The sequence below is a fragment of the Wyeomyia smithii genome, chromosome 2 (assembly GCF_029784165.1).
Source record: "Wyeomyia smithii strain HCP4-BCI-WySm-NY-G18 chromosome 2, ASM2978416v1, whole genome shotgun sequence".
NCBI lineage: Eukaryota > Metazoa > Arthropoda > Insecta > Diptera > Culicidae > Wyeomyia > Wyeomyia smithii.
The window spans coordinates 38348096-38365794 of record NC_073695.1 but is presented as its reverse complement, the minus strand read 5'-3'; the positions used below and the strand labels follow the sequence as shown (position 1 = coordinate 38365794).

Genomic DNA, 17699 nt, shown 5'->3' with positions numbered 1-17699 from the left:
ATTTAAGTATAAGAAAAACGTCATTTAGTCCAGATATAAGTATTTATCTCTCGCTGTCTTCTGTGCAGATATTTGTAAATATATAAGTGCATTATTTCCATAAAAATTATTAATAACTAAATAAACTTGAGAGATAAAAATAAACTTTCTTCAGTGAACTTGTGTGTTTTATTGTAGTTAACAACATTGTAGAACATTGAAAATTTTGAGAAAATCACTATAAAAAGTTATATTAAAAGATGATTTTAGGGGCATTCTAGGGAAAACTTCACAATAGTTCATTTAAATGACAAGATACAAGAATGATGTCTTCGACAAAGTTGTTTCTTAAAAAATGTGCTAGAACTTCTAGATTTTTAATAGCAATCTATAGAAAACTCCACAAAAGTCTTCAATAAAGTTGTTTCTTTTAAAATTTGCTACAACTTTGCTGAACAAAGTGGATTTTTATGTTCCAAAATGAGAAAAATAAAACTCGTTTCTCACTGTTGAGTGGATTAATCATGGAATTGTAACTTCTATAACATGGAGAATAATTAATGAAAGAACTTTTCTGAAGAAGTTACGGTTCTAAAATCAATGTTTTTGGGTCAACATAATTTCGATCAAGTTTTTGCAGCTTTGGAAACAGTGTGCGTTGATGACAATATTTTGTTTGAAGCGGGTAGGTAAAAATGTCGAGCTCTGAGTTCTGAGATAGATTTTCTTCCATTCAAAAAAAAATTTGAAGCATTAAGAACCTAACATTTTGAGAAATCATGAAGCGAAAAAAGATAAAAATTAGAGAGTTCAAACCCTCAGAAATCATATGTTACAAAAATCCATTGGATTCAGAGAGGTTACTGCCAATCGAAGGGCAAAGAAATTGAGAAATACATAATAGGGATGTGTTTACAACATCATCTACAGCGAACTATTCAATAAAATAAACGACTTCGGAGAAACACTCAAAACGAGGAGTTCCAACAAAAAAGACATATTGACAAACCAATTAGTTCAACTTTCCAGCCACTATAGTGGCATATTCCCATGAGGGTTACACTGCTTCTCCAGAATCTGTCGTACGTTCGAGACGTTCGAGAGTGTCCCTGCTGCCGATACTTCCACATAAATCAAACGCAGGGCGTGCGTGCGTACGGAAGATTGTTTTAGTAATTAAAAATACACGCTTCCTCATTAACACCACAACCGAGAGGGAACGTATATTCTCGGGAGACGAAAAGTGAACGAGGTCAAACTGTTGGTTCGGTTTTTCCATTACGGTGCTGCTGCTCGAAGCTTGTACCCTAAATATTTTCCGTTCAGCCGTGACGGGTAGCAGAGGGGGAAACATGCTAATGTTACACTTTCGAAAGAGGAATTTGTTAACACTTACACTAATTGATTGTTTACTCCGTCCGCAAGTGAATGAGTGGTTCTTACCTAGAAAAAAAAGAGAAATTCCAAAATTAGATCACGAAGTCAATCTTTAACTCTTATTTTTAACTATAACTACTCCGAAATCAGTGGTATATTCCAAGCTTTTAGTTTTCTTAATAAGCAGATGTAAATTACCGGCTACGCTTAGGCATTAAATGAATCACCTTCGAAGCTGATTACCGGCTATTACACGAACGAACGAATCAGACTTCGAAACTGGTCCTATCGGCAGGTTGGCGCTATCATCCGTCAGCCAGGGTAGCAGGTCCGCTGGGTTTTACGAGCCGAATGGAAAGGAAATAAGTTGCATCTGGCTAGGTTAGTCTAGATCTTTAGACGAACAGGCGAGAAGGAAGCGAGCCGTTATCACGCCAACAAACAGCACTTAGGAGACGTCTCTATCACCAATCATGATCGTCATCATCATTAGTGCCTATTACGCTAACAACAACAACAGCAACAACAAGGTCTCCGAAGATTCCCGGAAAACGATACCAACCGGTCGACTACGACGGCTGCCACAGACGCGGGCAAAACGCACCAAAGTCCGGCTGAAGCTGAACTAGTTCATTGCACACAGACGGACGAATCGTGAGATCCAATTACGGAGCAAATGTGATTCATCACTCGGCTGGCACCTTATCAGCGATTGTGGGCAGTTTGGGTCATTAGACTGAGTTGTGCACTCCGGTTGCTGATTCTCCGCATGCACATTGCTCACTCAGCCGGTTCCCGGCGGGAATAGCGTGCGCCGCGAGAACGGAACGCAATTGCGGAACACTCACTGCCCACTCTGTGATAAGAAGTGCAGCCGCACGAAACAGAAGTCGTCACGAAAGTCTCCCTCCCCGCGGAGATCACGGAAGTTTTAGCAAAACAACATTAATAAAGTGCTCAGCTTGGTAATCGATCGTGTTGCAGTGAAATTTCGAAAATTTGTTTTCTATATTCAACAGGCGTTTTATTTTTTTATTCCATCAAATGTTTACAATTAAAAACAAGTAACGTCTTGTTTTGTTCTGAAAGTCATTGATTACCAAACAACTGTGAAACATTCATAAAACAATAACAACTGACTCAATGAGACAAAATAACCTCGAATTCGTAGATATTCTAGTCGCAGTTACCTTCAGATACACACACACTCGCGCGCGCACACGTTAGAAACTCCGGAGCGCTGGAATGATATAACACGAACTATCAATTTGCGCCGTCCGCTAAACGCCTTGAGGTTGACAGCTTGCCACTGCACTAGAATCACTAATATTATTCGAAAGCAATCGTGCCCGGGCCTGGCGTTGGTTCGCCCTCAAGCCTACCGACTGAACACGAAATTGATTTTGAGCAATCACAGCTCTTGTTTTGGCCTCAGATTAGATACCTACTTCTGTGTCCTATTGTCGCGTCACAACACCCCGATAACAGACTGATCCATTTCGCGGAAATCGTACTCACTATCAGTATCACGATACCACACTCTCGCATATGCACACAGTCGTCGTTGTCAATAAGCCATTTACACCACGACACCATTTGACAGCTGTACGATATTCACCACCTCCATATGGGAGTTAACTACGCAAATACACACAGCCAGAGCGCAAGCTGCGATCGCAGTACAGCAGCTCCGCCGTTCGTCACCGCCACTTCATTACACCTCATTTGTCACCTCGGCCAGGTAATTTAAACCGCGTATATTGGTGACTATTTTTTACCCCTCACCGTTCTGCCTTCTGGATCCGATACAAACTCAACCTTAAAGCACGGAGGGGGTGTCGAGTAGCAGCAACAAAAAGTAGCAATATTTTTTGCTGTAGTGTCTGTCTGGTTATGTAAATAATAACCATCAGCCGCGGGCGAAACTTGCGGCGGCGGCGTGGCCGCGTCTCTAGGTGTTGGACTCGTTCCGAGCCGAGTTTGTGAATTCTGCCTACTGTTGGTTTTGTTTGTGTGCATTGCTCTTGATGCGTTCCCAGTATCGGTACTCATCGTACCAAACAACTCAGTTAAATGGCAAATTTTAAGAATATTTTCTTAATGTTCTATTTGACTATTTCTTGGGGAGCTCGTATCCTCGAGGTTACAGAGCCCGCTTTGATAAGTGAATGGTCATGACTTCAAATCTTAGTAGAAACAGACCGTTCGATATCAGAAGGGGAAGGATAAATACCTCTCCTGGCAGTTATGATTGCTGTTAGTTGGCCGGATAACGGTAAAGACGAGTAGTAGGGTAAAAATACAAAAAAAACGTCATTTACTAATGTGATAAAGAAACCTTCCTTTCCGTTATTGTCGTTAGAGATGCAAAGGTTAACTCGGTCTTTGGTAATAACGATTTCTTTCCTTAGCGACCGTAAGGACGTAGCCGGTGCCGTTGTCGATCTATACAAAGCAAAAGCTACTGAATTGTAGTATGTGAAGATAATAAATTAATCCCAAATTAGCCATCACATGGTGTTTCTTTGTGCAACTTCACTAGCTCAGATCTATCACGGAGGAGCAACTGAGAAAAGGTGCGGTCGTTCAACCTCAAGCTTGAGTTTAACTCTTTGACTATTACTTGTTTTTTTTTTTAATTTCTATTTCAATACTTATATTGTCCCCCTTTTTTCTACTGTTGTTTTTCCTATTTTTTGTACTTCGCTTATTTTTGATTTATGCTTATTCATTTCCCATTCATTTTCCTGTATATAAAGTGCGCTACTGAGTTAGGGCTATTTGTCAACTTTGACATACCTAAACCGTAATAAACGTGATGTCATTTGCGGAAAGTGTTACTACTCTCATTTCCTTTAAAGAAACGACAGTTGAGAGGTAAAAGAATACGGAAATGCGGCCCCAATTGAAACAACGTGCCGCAATAGTTTCCGGCGCTTTATAGACGGTAATTTCGATATTCACGGCTGTCCGTGTGAAGGACCACAAAAAACCATCGAAGACACCGAGAATTTACTCCATGAGAATCCATGCCAAACGCAGGAACAGCTTGCTTCGAAAGCAGGAGTTACCCGCCAGGCCAGTTTCAATTAATTATATGCTCTAAAAATAATTCCAAAACAAGGAACTTGGGTTTCATATGATTTAAAACTAAGGGAAGTTGAGCGTCGTTTGCTCGCCTGCGAAAAACTGCTCCAGCTCAGAAAAATATTTTTTTTTCATCGCATCGTGATGATGAAAAATAGATTCATTGCAACAACCCAAGAATATATGTCTTTAAAAATTTTGTGCAGTCTATTTAATATTCAGCTTTTTTACGGTTTCTCTTTGTTTCTATTTATTTTACTTGATTTTAAATTTTGTATTTCTTATTTTCATATATTTTTTTCATTTTGTTCATAAGTTTTCACTTTATATTTTTTGTGGTTTTATTCTCTTATTTTGGTATACCTATAGTTTCATGAATTGATCTATTTCGATTTGAACATATATTTTAAAATAATTTTTACTTTTTATTTTGTCATCTGCTATTGTTGTATTCATTAATGTTTCTTATTTCCGGTTTTGTTTTTTATATATTAAATGTTTCTATGTTTCTTGTATTTTAATATTGTTGACAAATCATTTTTCTTTCTTTAGTTTTATTTATGATATTTATGTTTTCCTATTGTGTTACGCTCTTTTATTTTATTTGCCTAAGTAGGTAATTGTTACCCTATTTATCAATTTCGTCTTTCTCATATTTTGATATTGTTGGCATATCGTTTTCTTTTCTCCACAGTTTTATTTATGATATTTCTGTTTTCTTATAATCTTTTGCTTTTTTTATTTTATTTATCTAAGTAGGTTAATGTTAAAATTTCTATTGTTTTTTGATTACATTTTTTTCTTGCTCTGCATATGGGTCATTCCATACGAAGTGACCGCGAAAAAACACAAACTTGGACACGACCATCACAGATTTTGCTCAAAGTTGGGAGAATTATTCATCTACTGTCACTTTGGAAAAATCCCAAATTTGGTGTCCGCTCTGTGGGACCCCCCTGTTTATTGCAAAGTCACGCATTTTTTATTCAAATTTTTTTTTCTTTTTCTTACAATTCATGGACGTAAGATGTCCGAAAAATACTGATAGATAATTTTTGAAGAAAATAAACCAAGGAATCCAGAAAAAATATAAGTTTTGACCGGAAGTGTTGCCAGATAAATTATTTTTGTATTTGAAAACTAAATTTACATTTTTCGGAAAATGCAGCCATTTTTATTTCAAATTTGATAATTTCATCGCGTTTCTTGGAAAATTTTACATAAGAAACAACTATCATCCCGAGGTAATATGAGCCAATCTCGAGATATAACATTTTTACGATAAAAGTTGTAAACTTCGTAAATATATTTTTTTACAATTTAATAACGTGAGTCACGTGAAAAATTATCTATCAGTATTTTTCGGAATTCTTACGTCTATGAATTGTAAGAAAAAGAAAAAAGAGATTTTTGACAAAAATTGCGCGACTTTGCAATAAAGAGGGGGGTCCGGGAGAGCGGGGGGTATTCCAATCGACACAAAAATTGGGATTTTTCCAAAGAGACAGTAGATGAATAATTCCCCCAACTTTGAACAAAATCTGTGATGGTCGTGTCCAAGTGGCATGTACACTTTGTATGGAATGACCCATATTACGTTTTTCATTATATCTGAATATTTTTGAAGATTTTTGTTTTTACTCTTTCTTTTTGGTATATTTCTAGATTCAAAATCTTATCTAGTTTATTTCGGGTTTTTGTATTTAAGTTTTACTCTCTCTCGTTCTGATATTTTTTTATCCAGACATGTTTTTTCTACTCGGGTTTCTTTTCTTCTTTTTTCATTATATTTTCATAACTTGTCAATAAATCAATTTGTTCTCGACATATTACACTTTTTATCTCTGTTGAATTTCAATATTGTTGCCATATATTTTACTTCTCTCTATAAATTTACTATGACAATTCTGTTGTCCCTCAGTGTAATGCTCTTTTATTTTATTTGGCTAAGCAGGGGTGGCATTGCGCAGCTCGATTCGAACGATTTTCGCTATTTTCGAGTAGGTCACATACTGCCAGTTATGTTTTAAGCCGTAGGACAAATGACAATGCCAGCTCCTTTCAGCTGTGGATCGAAGCCCGCCATTTGTGGCTTCAACACCGTTTCAACTCAAAGTTTTATGCATTTGTGATCAAAAAACTACCATATTTTTCTTTTTTTATAAAGATAGTTTTTACTCGCAATCTCCTTTTTCCATAGTCTTATGTATGTATTTCTGTTTTTTTTTTTCATGCTAGGCTCTTTTATTGCTGTAATTTAATTTTAAGATTTTTTTTATTATGAGAGCAAGATCGCGCCAAATGACCTATGGTCGAATATCGACCATTTTTGATTTGAATGAAACTTTGCACACGTATTTGGCTTAGCAAACTGAGCATTTTTCACAGAGGGAGAGATTTTTTACACCCATGAGTTACATTATAAAAGGGCGTATGCCTTTTGGCATAGGTTTTATCCGAAGCACTGTTAGTCCAGAAACCGTTGATTGAATAGAAAAACTGTCTGAGAATGAGTTGTAGGGAATTAAAAATGCACCATAAAAAAAAACTGTACAAAAAAAATTTTTTGACCAAAAAAAAATTAAAAATAAACATTAAATTTCAATATAAAAAAAACTGAATTTTTTTAATTTTTTTTTAAAGAAACTTGACGTTAACACGCAACTTTTTAAAAAAAGTCCTGGATGGAGAAATGAAAAATAATTTTTTTATGGTAGATTAATTTTTTTATAAAAATTCTAATTTAAACATTTTTCAAAATATTTGTATTCTGATGATTTTAAAAGATGCAGAGAGTCATTTTGAATCAAAAAGCTCTTGGTAGTAAACATTCTAAAGGAATCGGTTTTCGAGTTATTTTAAATTTAAGCTCGAAAAATTATTAATATTTCGGAAAATACATGTTTTTCTTAAATTGTCCATGGTTCTCCAGCAAAAACCTTACGTTCATTGGAATGCTTGATCAAAAATATACAATTCATTTTTTGACAACAAAACGATTGGATAAATAACTCAAGCGCTAAACTATAGCCTACCTACACGTTCCCCCTTGCCGAATGTTTTATAAAAAAATATGTTTGTCGTGCAACACTACCTACTTGTTTACTAATAATAACTGTTTATAAAGTACGCAACCAATAACGTATTTATATACGAAAACAGATATTATAGGTAACTGGGTTACCTATAATATCTGTTTTCGTATATAAATGCGATTGCACTTCTCCAAAAGTGTTAGTAACAGTTTGCATTTTGTGAAGATGAATAAAGTGAAAATGGAATACACCAAGCCCAAATGCTGTAAACCCTTTTCTGATCATCGGTGCTCATCAAGCTTACGCAAATTAAACGAAAACGTTATTGCAAAATTAAAAATATTGAACAGTCAAGCTCATTTGAATACGTCTTTATCAATTTGTGATTCGTGTAGTTTTTGGAATGATAGTCAAGCCACCATTCATCCCTTCGTTGTTTACTATTTATAATCTGGAACACTTAAGAATATCAGCTTCATCATAATATCGGAAGTACTCCATCATGATACTGTTGCGGTTCAGGTGTTCATTGCCAAATTAATGAGTTTTTTTAAAACAACAATAGAGTTGAAAAAAGCGATATTATTGTCTGATGGAGCTGCCTCACAATATAAAAATAGAAAAAACTTTGCAACAAAATATAACGTCGATGCAGAGTGGCATTTTTTTGCGACTTCTCATGGTAAAGGCCCATGCGATGCAATTTGTGGCATATTAAAACGAATGGCAGGAAATTCAAGTTTAGCTAAAGAACATGAACATCCCAATACAAGCGCAAAAGAATTGTATGATTGGTCTAATCAGAAAACTAATAAAAATTCATCAAAAATGTCATTTAGTTGGGTATAATATGAAGAATATGAACAAGGAGTAAAGCAAGTATTAGACGAAGCGAATATTTGCTATTTTTAGTTCGAAATTTATTTGCACAAAATTAAATCCGTACCAAAAATAGCAAATATTTGCTTCGTGTAATACCTGCTTAACAGAATGGAGCAATATTTTCAAAAAATCTATAGCAATAGCTGCCACACAAAAGTATTACTCTTTGGTTCCGATTTCAGAAAATAAGATACAAAAGATGACGAATCATTTACTTATGATATATATAAAATATAAGGTGAAACTAGTTCTGTAAAGTATCTATGTCATAAAAAAATATGTTCCTAAGATAATAAAACTCGAAAATAAATATTTGATTCTTATATATATTTATATCACTTAGAACGTTCAACTCTTTTCTTGAGAACCGTTCGCCCAATCGTTTTGTTGTCAGAGAATGAATTGTATATTTTTAATCAAGCATTCCAATGAACGTATGGTTTTTGCTGGAGAACCATGGACAAATTATGAAAAACATGTATATTCCTAAATAATTATAATTTTTCGAGCTTAAGTTAAAAATAACTCGGAAACCAATGCATTTAGAAGTTTACTACCAAGAGCTTTTTGATTCAAAATGACTCTTTGCATTTTTTAAAATCATCAGAATACAAATGTTTTGAAAAATGTTTGAATTAGAATTTCCATAAAAAAGTTAATCTACCATAAAAAAATTATTTTTCATTTCTCCATCCTGGACTTTTTTTTGAAAGTTGCGCATTAACGTCAAGTTTATTAAAAAGAAATTCAACCCTTTTTTTAAATTGAAATTTAATGTTTATTTTTATTTTTTTTTGGTCAAAAAAATTTTTTTTTGTACAGTGGATATTTTTTTATGATGCATTTTCGATTCGCTACAACTCTTTCTCAGACAGTTTTCCATGCAACCACCGGTTTCTGGGTTACAATGCTTCGAATAAAACCTATGCCAAAAGGCATACGCCCCTTTAGAATGTAACTCATGGGTGTAAAAAATCTCTCCACCTGTGAAAAATGCTCAGTTTGCTAAGCCAAATACGTGTGCAAAGTTTCATTCAAATCAAAAATAGTCAATTAAATTTTCGCGTATTTCCAGGCGATTTGAAATGATTTTGCTCATGATTGTTTTGTTTTTAACAGTGTTTCCTATTCCATATATTATGTTGCTATTTTTCATCTGTTCCTAATCGTGCTAGTTTCGTCTTCTTTTTAATAATTCTAATAATTCTTCTTTCATATTTGTTGTATGTGATGAAAAAAATACGCGACAAATTTAAATAATTTATCATATCATATTAAAAATGAACTAAACTGAAGTAGAAAATTTATTGAATCACAACACATTCTTTTAAGCCGTTAAGCTAGCAATTTAAATAGTATTCACATGATTTAATTATTAAGTTCTAGTTTGTACTCTATATTAAGCAATCTTATATTCAATTCATTGAATATTATGCAGAAATTTTTTATTTTATTTTTATTCAGTTTTAATACTCGATTGATAACAGTTTTGGTCGACTTTTATTAGGACTAGGTGTTTTATTTTTGGAACAACGTCTCTCTCTCTCTCTCTCTCTCTCTCTCTCTCTCTCTTCAATCTCTCACCCCAAATGGCTAGTTTTTATCTCTTGCTTTGTTGTTTTATATCTGCTTTTTCGTTGTTGTATTAAATCAAAATATTTTTTGTTTTTATTTTCGACGTTTGGATGAGGAATCGTGAATTTAACGTTGCAAAATGGCAGATCAAACAAGCAATTCAAAAAAAGTAAATAAATTTGATTGTGTTTCCGGGAGCTCACAACTATTAAAAAAATCTGGAACTTTATTATATGAATTTTTTCCTGTATTTACCGTATGCTAGCTTATAATTTTTGCCTGCAAGAGGTACAATCCATAGAAGAAAACGTGTCTATTCCCAATTTAAAAAATCATCGCAAAAATAGTCGCTCCACTTTGCTACACTCACTTTACAAGCGGAATCTAAATTCGCTCCCAACATGACATTACCCACCGCAAATGTCATTCAAATTAGGCCATCAGAGATTCGATCATAATTTCCCCCCTTCTTAATGAATATAAAGTGCAAAACTGAAATCCTTGCTCTTACGGTGTTCCTTTGATATTTCTCCTCTCGAGAGGCGCGAAGACGCGAGCTCCCAATCACAGCCGGATTTGATCGGCTGCGGAGCCACACTAAATAATGCAGCCAATTGGCGCTAATCATCTGTTCGATCTTGTCGTGCTAGCTTCTTATTGATTCATTAATTCAAATTGGAAAACTTGTAGCGTTCAAATTATGATCATTTTTCCATAAGCCAATTCGCCTTTGTTGTTACGATGGAAGTCTCACGATAAACTGCCGGATTATGGTCAATCCAGTAATAAATAAATGCACTGTTATATTCGTCCCGGTGCGCGCCGCGATAATTGCAAACTTGCCTAGGAGGCCACTCAAGCCACGAAGGGAGGGTCGCGGCGACTCCAGCGGGAATGTCAATCGCCGACGTTCGACGTTGTCGTCGCCGTTTGGCACTTTGCCAGAGCAGAACGAATTTCACTTTTACGAAAGGTTTTTCCCCCCACTTTGGCGCAGAAGGAGGTGACGGCGTTGGGTCGATCTTTACACGCAAAAGCGAAATGAGGCTATAAATTGTGCGGATAATTTTGAGTAATGCGCACCGTTTCAAGCGAACGTGTAACCGAAGCGCAACCGATCAATAAATGAAAAATTAATCGCGATTACACTTTCGCGGTCTTCATCTGACTGGCTATAACCGTTGGCCGCGCATAGACACATTCGCGCTTGGGTTGGCTAGGAGGTTGTCGTCTGGTACTGAGAAGCGGATCGTCCCTTGCGTCCTGGCCGATGGTGGCGCGCGCACGCGGTAACGACGATCATCGCAGCTCTCAACCTGGCCCAATGCCGAGTAGTAAGTAGTTTTATATGCAAAAGTTGCAAAAAAAAAAATTACATCGAGATCGTACCGCTGCGGCTGGCGTCGTCGTTCAACGCTCTTCGGAGTCAGTCACCCGGTCGATGTCTGCCGCTAGACCCGGCAGGAAAGGACGGCGACGACGTTCCGTTGGGAACTGGCCAACCGGAGAGAACGCGGTAGATTGATCACCGTGACCGGACTTTCAAATCCGTCTAGACTTTACATCACAACAACTTACACTCGAACCGTACACTTAATTCGCTCCGGCTGCCGATTCCCGGGTTGATTGAGAAACCGAACAGGCAGGCAGGCAGGCAGTATACCGTGTAGCAGCCGAAGGAATGGCAGCAAAAGGAACTAAGAGACACGAATCGATTATCACCTTTGGGGACCAAACTCGTTATCACTTCGGCCTCGGCGCGGCGCACGGCAATTACGATGACGACAGCGAAATCCACGGAAGTGACCGGACTAAACGGAGCTGACGGTTTAACTGATGGCAATCGGCGCTGCTACTGGTTCAGATCGTAACCCGCGACTACGGTGGTAGTGGACTGCACTTTTCGATAACAGCACACGGGATGGGACCGAGAGAATCAACCTCAAATTAGGAGGGTGACTACGCGACGCGACGGTTGTCGCTCATATCGTGACAGATTGTGTGGATGTGCGTTTGAATGGGTCTACTGCGAGGCACCCAGACTAAAAGATACATGTACATGTGTTTTGTACATATTATGAACCGTTGATAATGGCACTTGTTATCATTTAATTCAATCGTGAGCTCTTCGCTGCAACCAGACTTTGCGATAAACGTGAGATTTAGTGTAGTGGAATATTGTCAACGTTCTGCCGGGGCAGCGACAGGCGGTTGTGTATTATTTTTCTTTCCATTTTACATCGCTTTTCTTATATTAAACTGAAAAACAATTCAGAAATCGTAGAACTTTTCAAAAAACCTTTACCAAAGACATCAAACTAACTCAAGTTCATGAAAGTAAATGTTAATTGATATGCTGGTGATATTTATCGAAATGGCTAGAAATTAGGAAAAATGGGCCAAACATTAGAAAAAAATATCAAAAATGCTGGAAACGTTTAGATTTTGGTAAAACATGCCAAATCTTTAAAAAATGATGAAATTTTAAAGAAAACGACTGACAATGTCGGAGAGCAATGGTTGAATTGGGCAAAAAGTTTGAGACTTGTAAGAATTTTTTTAAAAGATTTGTTAGAATTATTTTCAAAAACGTTAAAAGCGACAAAAAAAAACTGTGACATGAAAATTTGCTATAAAAATCATAAATGATAGAAATAAGCTAAAGGTCGCAGTATCGGAAAAATAGGTAAAAATAGTACAAAAAATAGTAACAATTGTTAACAGACCTAAAATTAAAAAATACCACTATTTTTACACAAAATGTCAGAAATGTCAATAATATCAATGAACAGAAAACATGGAGGAATTAGCAAAAACTAAACTGTCATAGATGCCAAAAATTGAAAACAAAAAATTGAAAAGAATGGCAATAACTGTCAAAAAAGTTGAAGAGGTTGTTTATGAGACACGACCGCTAGAGCAAAGTAGAATTTCGACAGCCAACACAGCCAATTTTTCAACACTCTCCAACGTTAAGATGCGATAGATTATCTTGTATCAATATGTTGGCATCTGAAGTCCATTTCCAGCCTCTGTACACCATCCCGATTACAGAAATAGCCATATTTAAATTTTTTTTTTACTATTTTACAGGAACCGAAAGTTGCAACCATGGATTTCAAAATTGCGTCTGAAATCGATTTAGAATGTGATAAGAACACAGGGCATCATTTTCATTCCGGAAGTAGGTGGTATTTTATTATTTAATGCTGTTTTACACCGTTTGCTGTTTACATACTGGAAGTGACTATCTTGAACTTTAAAATGGCATCTGAGGTCGGTTTCCAGCCTCTAGATATAATTTTGGTTCGAACATTATTAATGTTGAATGGTATTTGGTCTTGTTTTCAGCTTTGATTGATCGAAATCTGCGTCGAAATTTCAATTTGCATTCCTCGCCCAGACTATTGCCGTAAGACGTAATTCTACGTCAAAAGACGCAGGCCGGCTTCCCATTCCAAAATATGGAAAGTTTTTTGTTAGCAATTCGTAATGTCTTCTTTCAAACACGCTTTTCACGAAACTCTCGATTTTATATTCTCGAGCTCTGATCACCGTGTGGTTTATTTTGTCGAGTTTCAATCGAGTTTTGGTGGGTTTTCTACACTATCAAAAACAAATAAGTTGGCATTTCGGTCTATTCGTCCCTTGTTCCGACCATCTTCAGACTTATATTTAATAATTATACACATAAAATAAGTAAAAATTCAGAAAAAATATAATATTGAGCATTGGGTATGTTTCCATTTAATTCTGCTACAAAAAATCAAATACCCTCTAATCGAATATCGTCCGCAAAACGGACGGTATTCGATTAGAGGGTATTCGATTTTTTGTAGTAGAATTGAACGGAAACATAACCTATTCTCAATATTCAATTCCATTCTACTAAGACGCTCAAAAGGAAATTTATTTAGAAAAAATATAGTAAGTGTCACAAAATAAATAGGTTTTCATTTCGGATAACATGTTGTAAAAAAAATTTTTCTTTCGGATAGCAGCAGAAACTTTACACATCAAACTACGAAATGAACGAGCGGGTAACCTTCAACGGGATGCGATTAGTTTCTCTAATGCCTACAATAATATGCTCTACATACTGAGAAATATTTACAACCTTCCATAACATCAGAGGGCGATACAACCTAACGCGCAAACTTTAGATTAGAATAAGAAAACCCGCCGAAAGAATCATAGTAGAAAATTTGTTTGTAAGTGTGTAAATTAAAATGAAAACCTATTCATTTTGTGGCACTAAATATATTTTTTGTATTTTGTTTATTTCATGTGTATAAATATGATATACAAGTCTGAAAATGGTCCAAACAAGAGACAAGTAAACCGAAACGTCTACAAATTTGTTTAATGGGCTCAATGATGGCAATTTTCGCTTACGAGTTTCGTTTGTTTCATGTATAGGCCAAGGTTTCAAGGATATATCCATCCTTGCCATCATTGAACCCATTATTTATTCATTTGGTTTAAATACTGCTAAACAATCTTGTTACACATAGTTCAGAAAATCCCCCGAAATTCAATAACAACTCGACAAAAATCTTTCGGTTTTGAGTTGTGAATGTCTTGAAATCAACTGACCAGTCCTAATAAGGATTGTTTATATAGCTCATGTAAACGAAAATGGCGATGACTGTTTCCAAAAGTGATCCTCATTCACTGTACAAATTCGACATACAGGAGGTAGGATTTAGGAAAATCTTTGAACTTCAATTGAAAATATTTCAATTTTGCCCCCCAGCCGCAGCCACAAGATGCCACACGAAACAGTGTAAAAAACAGTTGGCTGAGAGTGCTTACTTGCTATCTGCTTCCACCCGATATGGAAAAATTAGATTAACACGCATCCAGCTGCAACCTAAGAAGTAACATGATTTAACGTGCTATGTTCTTGTGTGGCCGAGAGTGCTCCAGAGGTCCGGTTCCGCTGGTTGCCAATACGAAATGAGATATCCATTTTTCACATATTATTAACGCGGAACTGAGAGAATGATATAACTGGGAAAAAGGCGGGGCCACTTACAATTTGAGTATGTGCACAATATACACATCGCGGAGTGAGGTGATATTATTCTTATCATATTGAAACTGTGAATAAAATGCGTCGTAGATGCGCTGTAGTTTGATATCCATTACTAACCGATAATGCTGTGCGAGATACTTCATCTGTCAATCAAGACATTGATGTTCAAAATCCGTTTAGTGGAAGCAAGATTATACACTTTTCAAAATGATATCATAGTAGCAGCACTCGGTTGAAATGATATCATAATAGCAGCACTCTGGTTTGTCTGGATGTATCCGTAGTGTTCCAGCTTGATTCTAGCATGGACATTTCTCAGATTCCCAATTCAGTCCTCAGAGCACATTCAGGGACTGTACAAAATGGTTCCGGTCCAAAATAAGATTGATGCTGAACCTTCTCTTGCTAGGCTGTCGGCTTTTTCATTTCCTTTAAAGAATGCATTCCACACTAGCCTCGATTTACATGTAAAAGCTTTAGGTGCATTGTGTTAGAAAATATGCAGATTCATGCAAATCTGTGTTTCCTTGTTGAACAAATATTCACACATTCAATAATGGCATGAATTTCTGCTTGAAGAACCCTTTGACTGTATTTTTTTTTTATTTATTTGTCGTCAATCATAAGTAGACCATATTAATTACATTTCACTCTTATCTTACTAACCTCAAAAAAAATATTTTCTGAAGTATAGTTTTGTTCATTGTTACATCGATTGATTCACAATATTGGTTATAAAATGACATCATTCTATTAAGAGGTTCGTTTTTTCCATAGTTTGTTCGTTGATTATTGATATAAAACAAGTTTCTATTTCTTAGAGAACGAGTAGGAGCATATAAGTTCAAATTCGCCAAGATTTCTGGGCTGTTTATTCTTTGTGTAATTACATCGTTTATAAAAGCTATCATTGCGAACTCTCGTCGCTTTTTAAGTCCATCAAGATTTATTAACATACAACGCGACTCATAGTAATGGTAAAGTGGTCCAACCTAGCTTTCGTAGAGCATACAACAAAAATTGCTTTTGTACTGATTCTATACGGTTTATATGTGTATCATGATATGGCGACCAGACTATGCTACAATATTCCAGCAGGGGCCTGACGTGTGCAACATACAATGTTTTGATGGTGTATGGTATCTTTGAAGTGCAAACTGAATCTTTCAATAAATCCGAGCATATTCCCTGCCTTATATATAATGTTATTATAATGGTCAATAAAGGTTAATTCGGAGTCGAGCGTGATTGCTAGATCTCTTACAAGACTGCTCCTTTCAACTGTTTCCATGTCTACAGTAATTGTTCTTTGTCTTATGCAATGTTTCCTGGTGAAAGAAATGGAATTACATTTTTTCACGTTAAGTTTCAACAGGCTTTTCATGCACCATGTGTGAAAACTATCAACTTCACGTTGAAATAGTTCGAGATCAGAATCTTTACGTATTTCAACACCCAACGCAAACGGGGAATATTTTGTTACTTTTGGGCAATTTTTTATTACTTTTTGTGTCTTATGACTGCGCATTATACACAAAAAGTAACAAACAAAAAGTGACGGCCACACGCTTGTATGTGTTTCTGCAGGAGAACATACAGCCAAGCACCGAAATGCATGTGTTGGCAAGACTTCACTCGCTGCATTTGTATTGATGCAACGATCTGGTTCATTTTTGTCTCCCTTCATCCACACACAATCAGAATCTCAACCGTCAACCTCAAATGTCCAATTAGAAACACTTTCTTTTCGTCCCCCAGTGTTTACTTGAAATGGAAATATGTAATACTGTCTGACCAGAGTTGCCGAAGTTGCGAATATTGTTCTGGATGGGCACGAGTTTTGTATATTCAAACAGGTCCAAATGAGTTTTCATGAACCAATGATTATGTGCTGTAAATAGCTTGCAAGAAAGCAAATGTTTTTATTTTTTTCTAACGCAGTTTACAGATCGTGATGTCATTTTAAAGCGCATTTCAAGTCTTTGAAATCATCAACGTTTGCATACTCTATGACGGGGAAAATGTTGCTTGGCAGCTCTTGTCATATTTTTTCGCTGCTCCGTATGCATACAACGAGCGAACTAATACACGCCCACCGGATGAATTGGAGATTGAAAAAACTTGTAACATGTGCAACTTATGCGACGGTGTGTGATTTTTTTTGACTTGAGGTGGAGAGGGAGCATTTTTCGACAGAAAAAACGTTGCATGTGGTTGAAACGACCATTATTAGATAGCCGTACTCTCATAACACGTGCTAAATATATGACAGTATGTGTTGTTACTTGACTGGGGAAGAATTTTATTGCTTTTTAAGTAATGGATTTGTTACCTAAAAGGTAATTCTGCGCTATTGCTTCTAAAGTAATTAGGAAAAGTTTTGCGCGAAGAAAAAGTTTCATGTCGTCTGGGTATATCAAAACGTTCAACACCTTTAAGACATGTTCTACATCGTTTACAAATAAGATAAATAGTAGCGGACCTAGATAAGAACCTTGTGGCACACCGGATGTCACATTCACCACTGATGATAAGCTACTTTTAAACCTTACTTTTTGTGTTCTGTCGGTCATGTATGACTGAATCCAATTCAAATATCTCGGATCAAACCCTATTTTAGATAATTTGAAAAGTAGTAGAGGGATGTCAACTCTATCGAATGCCTTACTGAAGTCAGTATATAATGTTTCAACTTGATTTTCTTTATCCATTGCTTTTATAGTGAA

General features: G+C 36.1%; 1 protein-coding gene across 3 annotated transcripts in view; it reads right to left on the bottom strand.

Annotated features, from left to right (window-relative positions):
- LOC129721311 (uncharacterized) overlaps positions 1-17699 on the bottom strand; it is a 235643-nt gene that overhangs the window by 107587 nt on the left and 110357 nt on the right. Inside the window, exon 1 of one of the 3 annotated variants that reach the window (XM_055673745.1) lies at positions 2805-3080. The exons of the other annotated variants lie outside the window; for them this stretch is intronic. Coding sequence (XP_055529720.1) covers positions 2805-2952 — 148 coding nt within the window. The 5' untranslated portion in view covers positions 2953-3080. Of the gene's footprint in view, positions 1-2804; positions 3081-17699 lie in introns of those variants that run through there. 3 annotated transcript variants of the gene reach the window in all.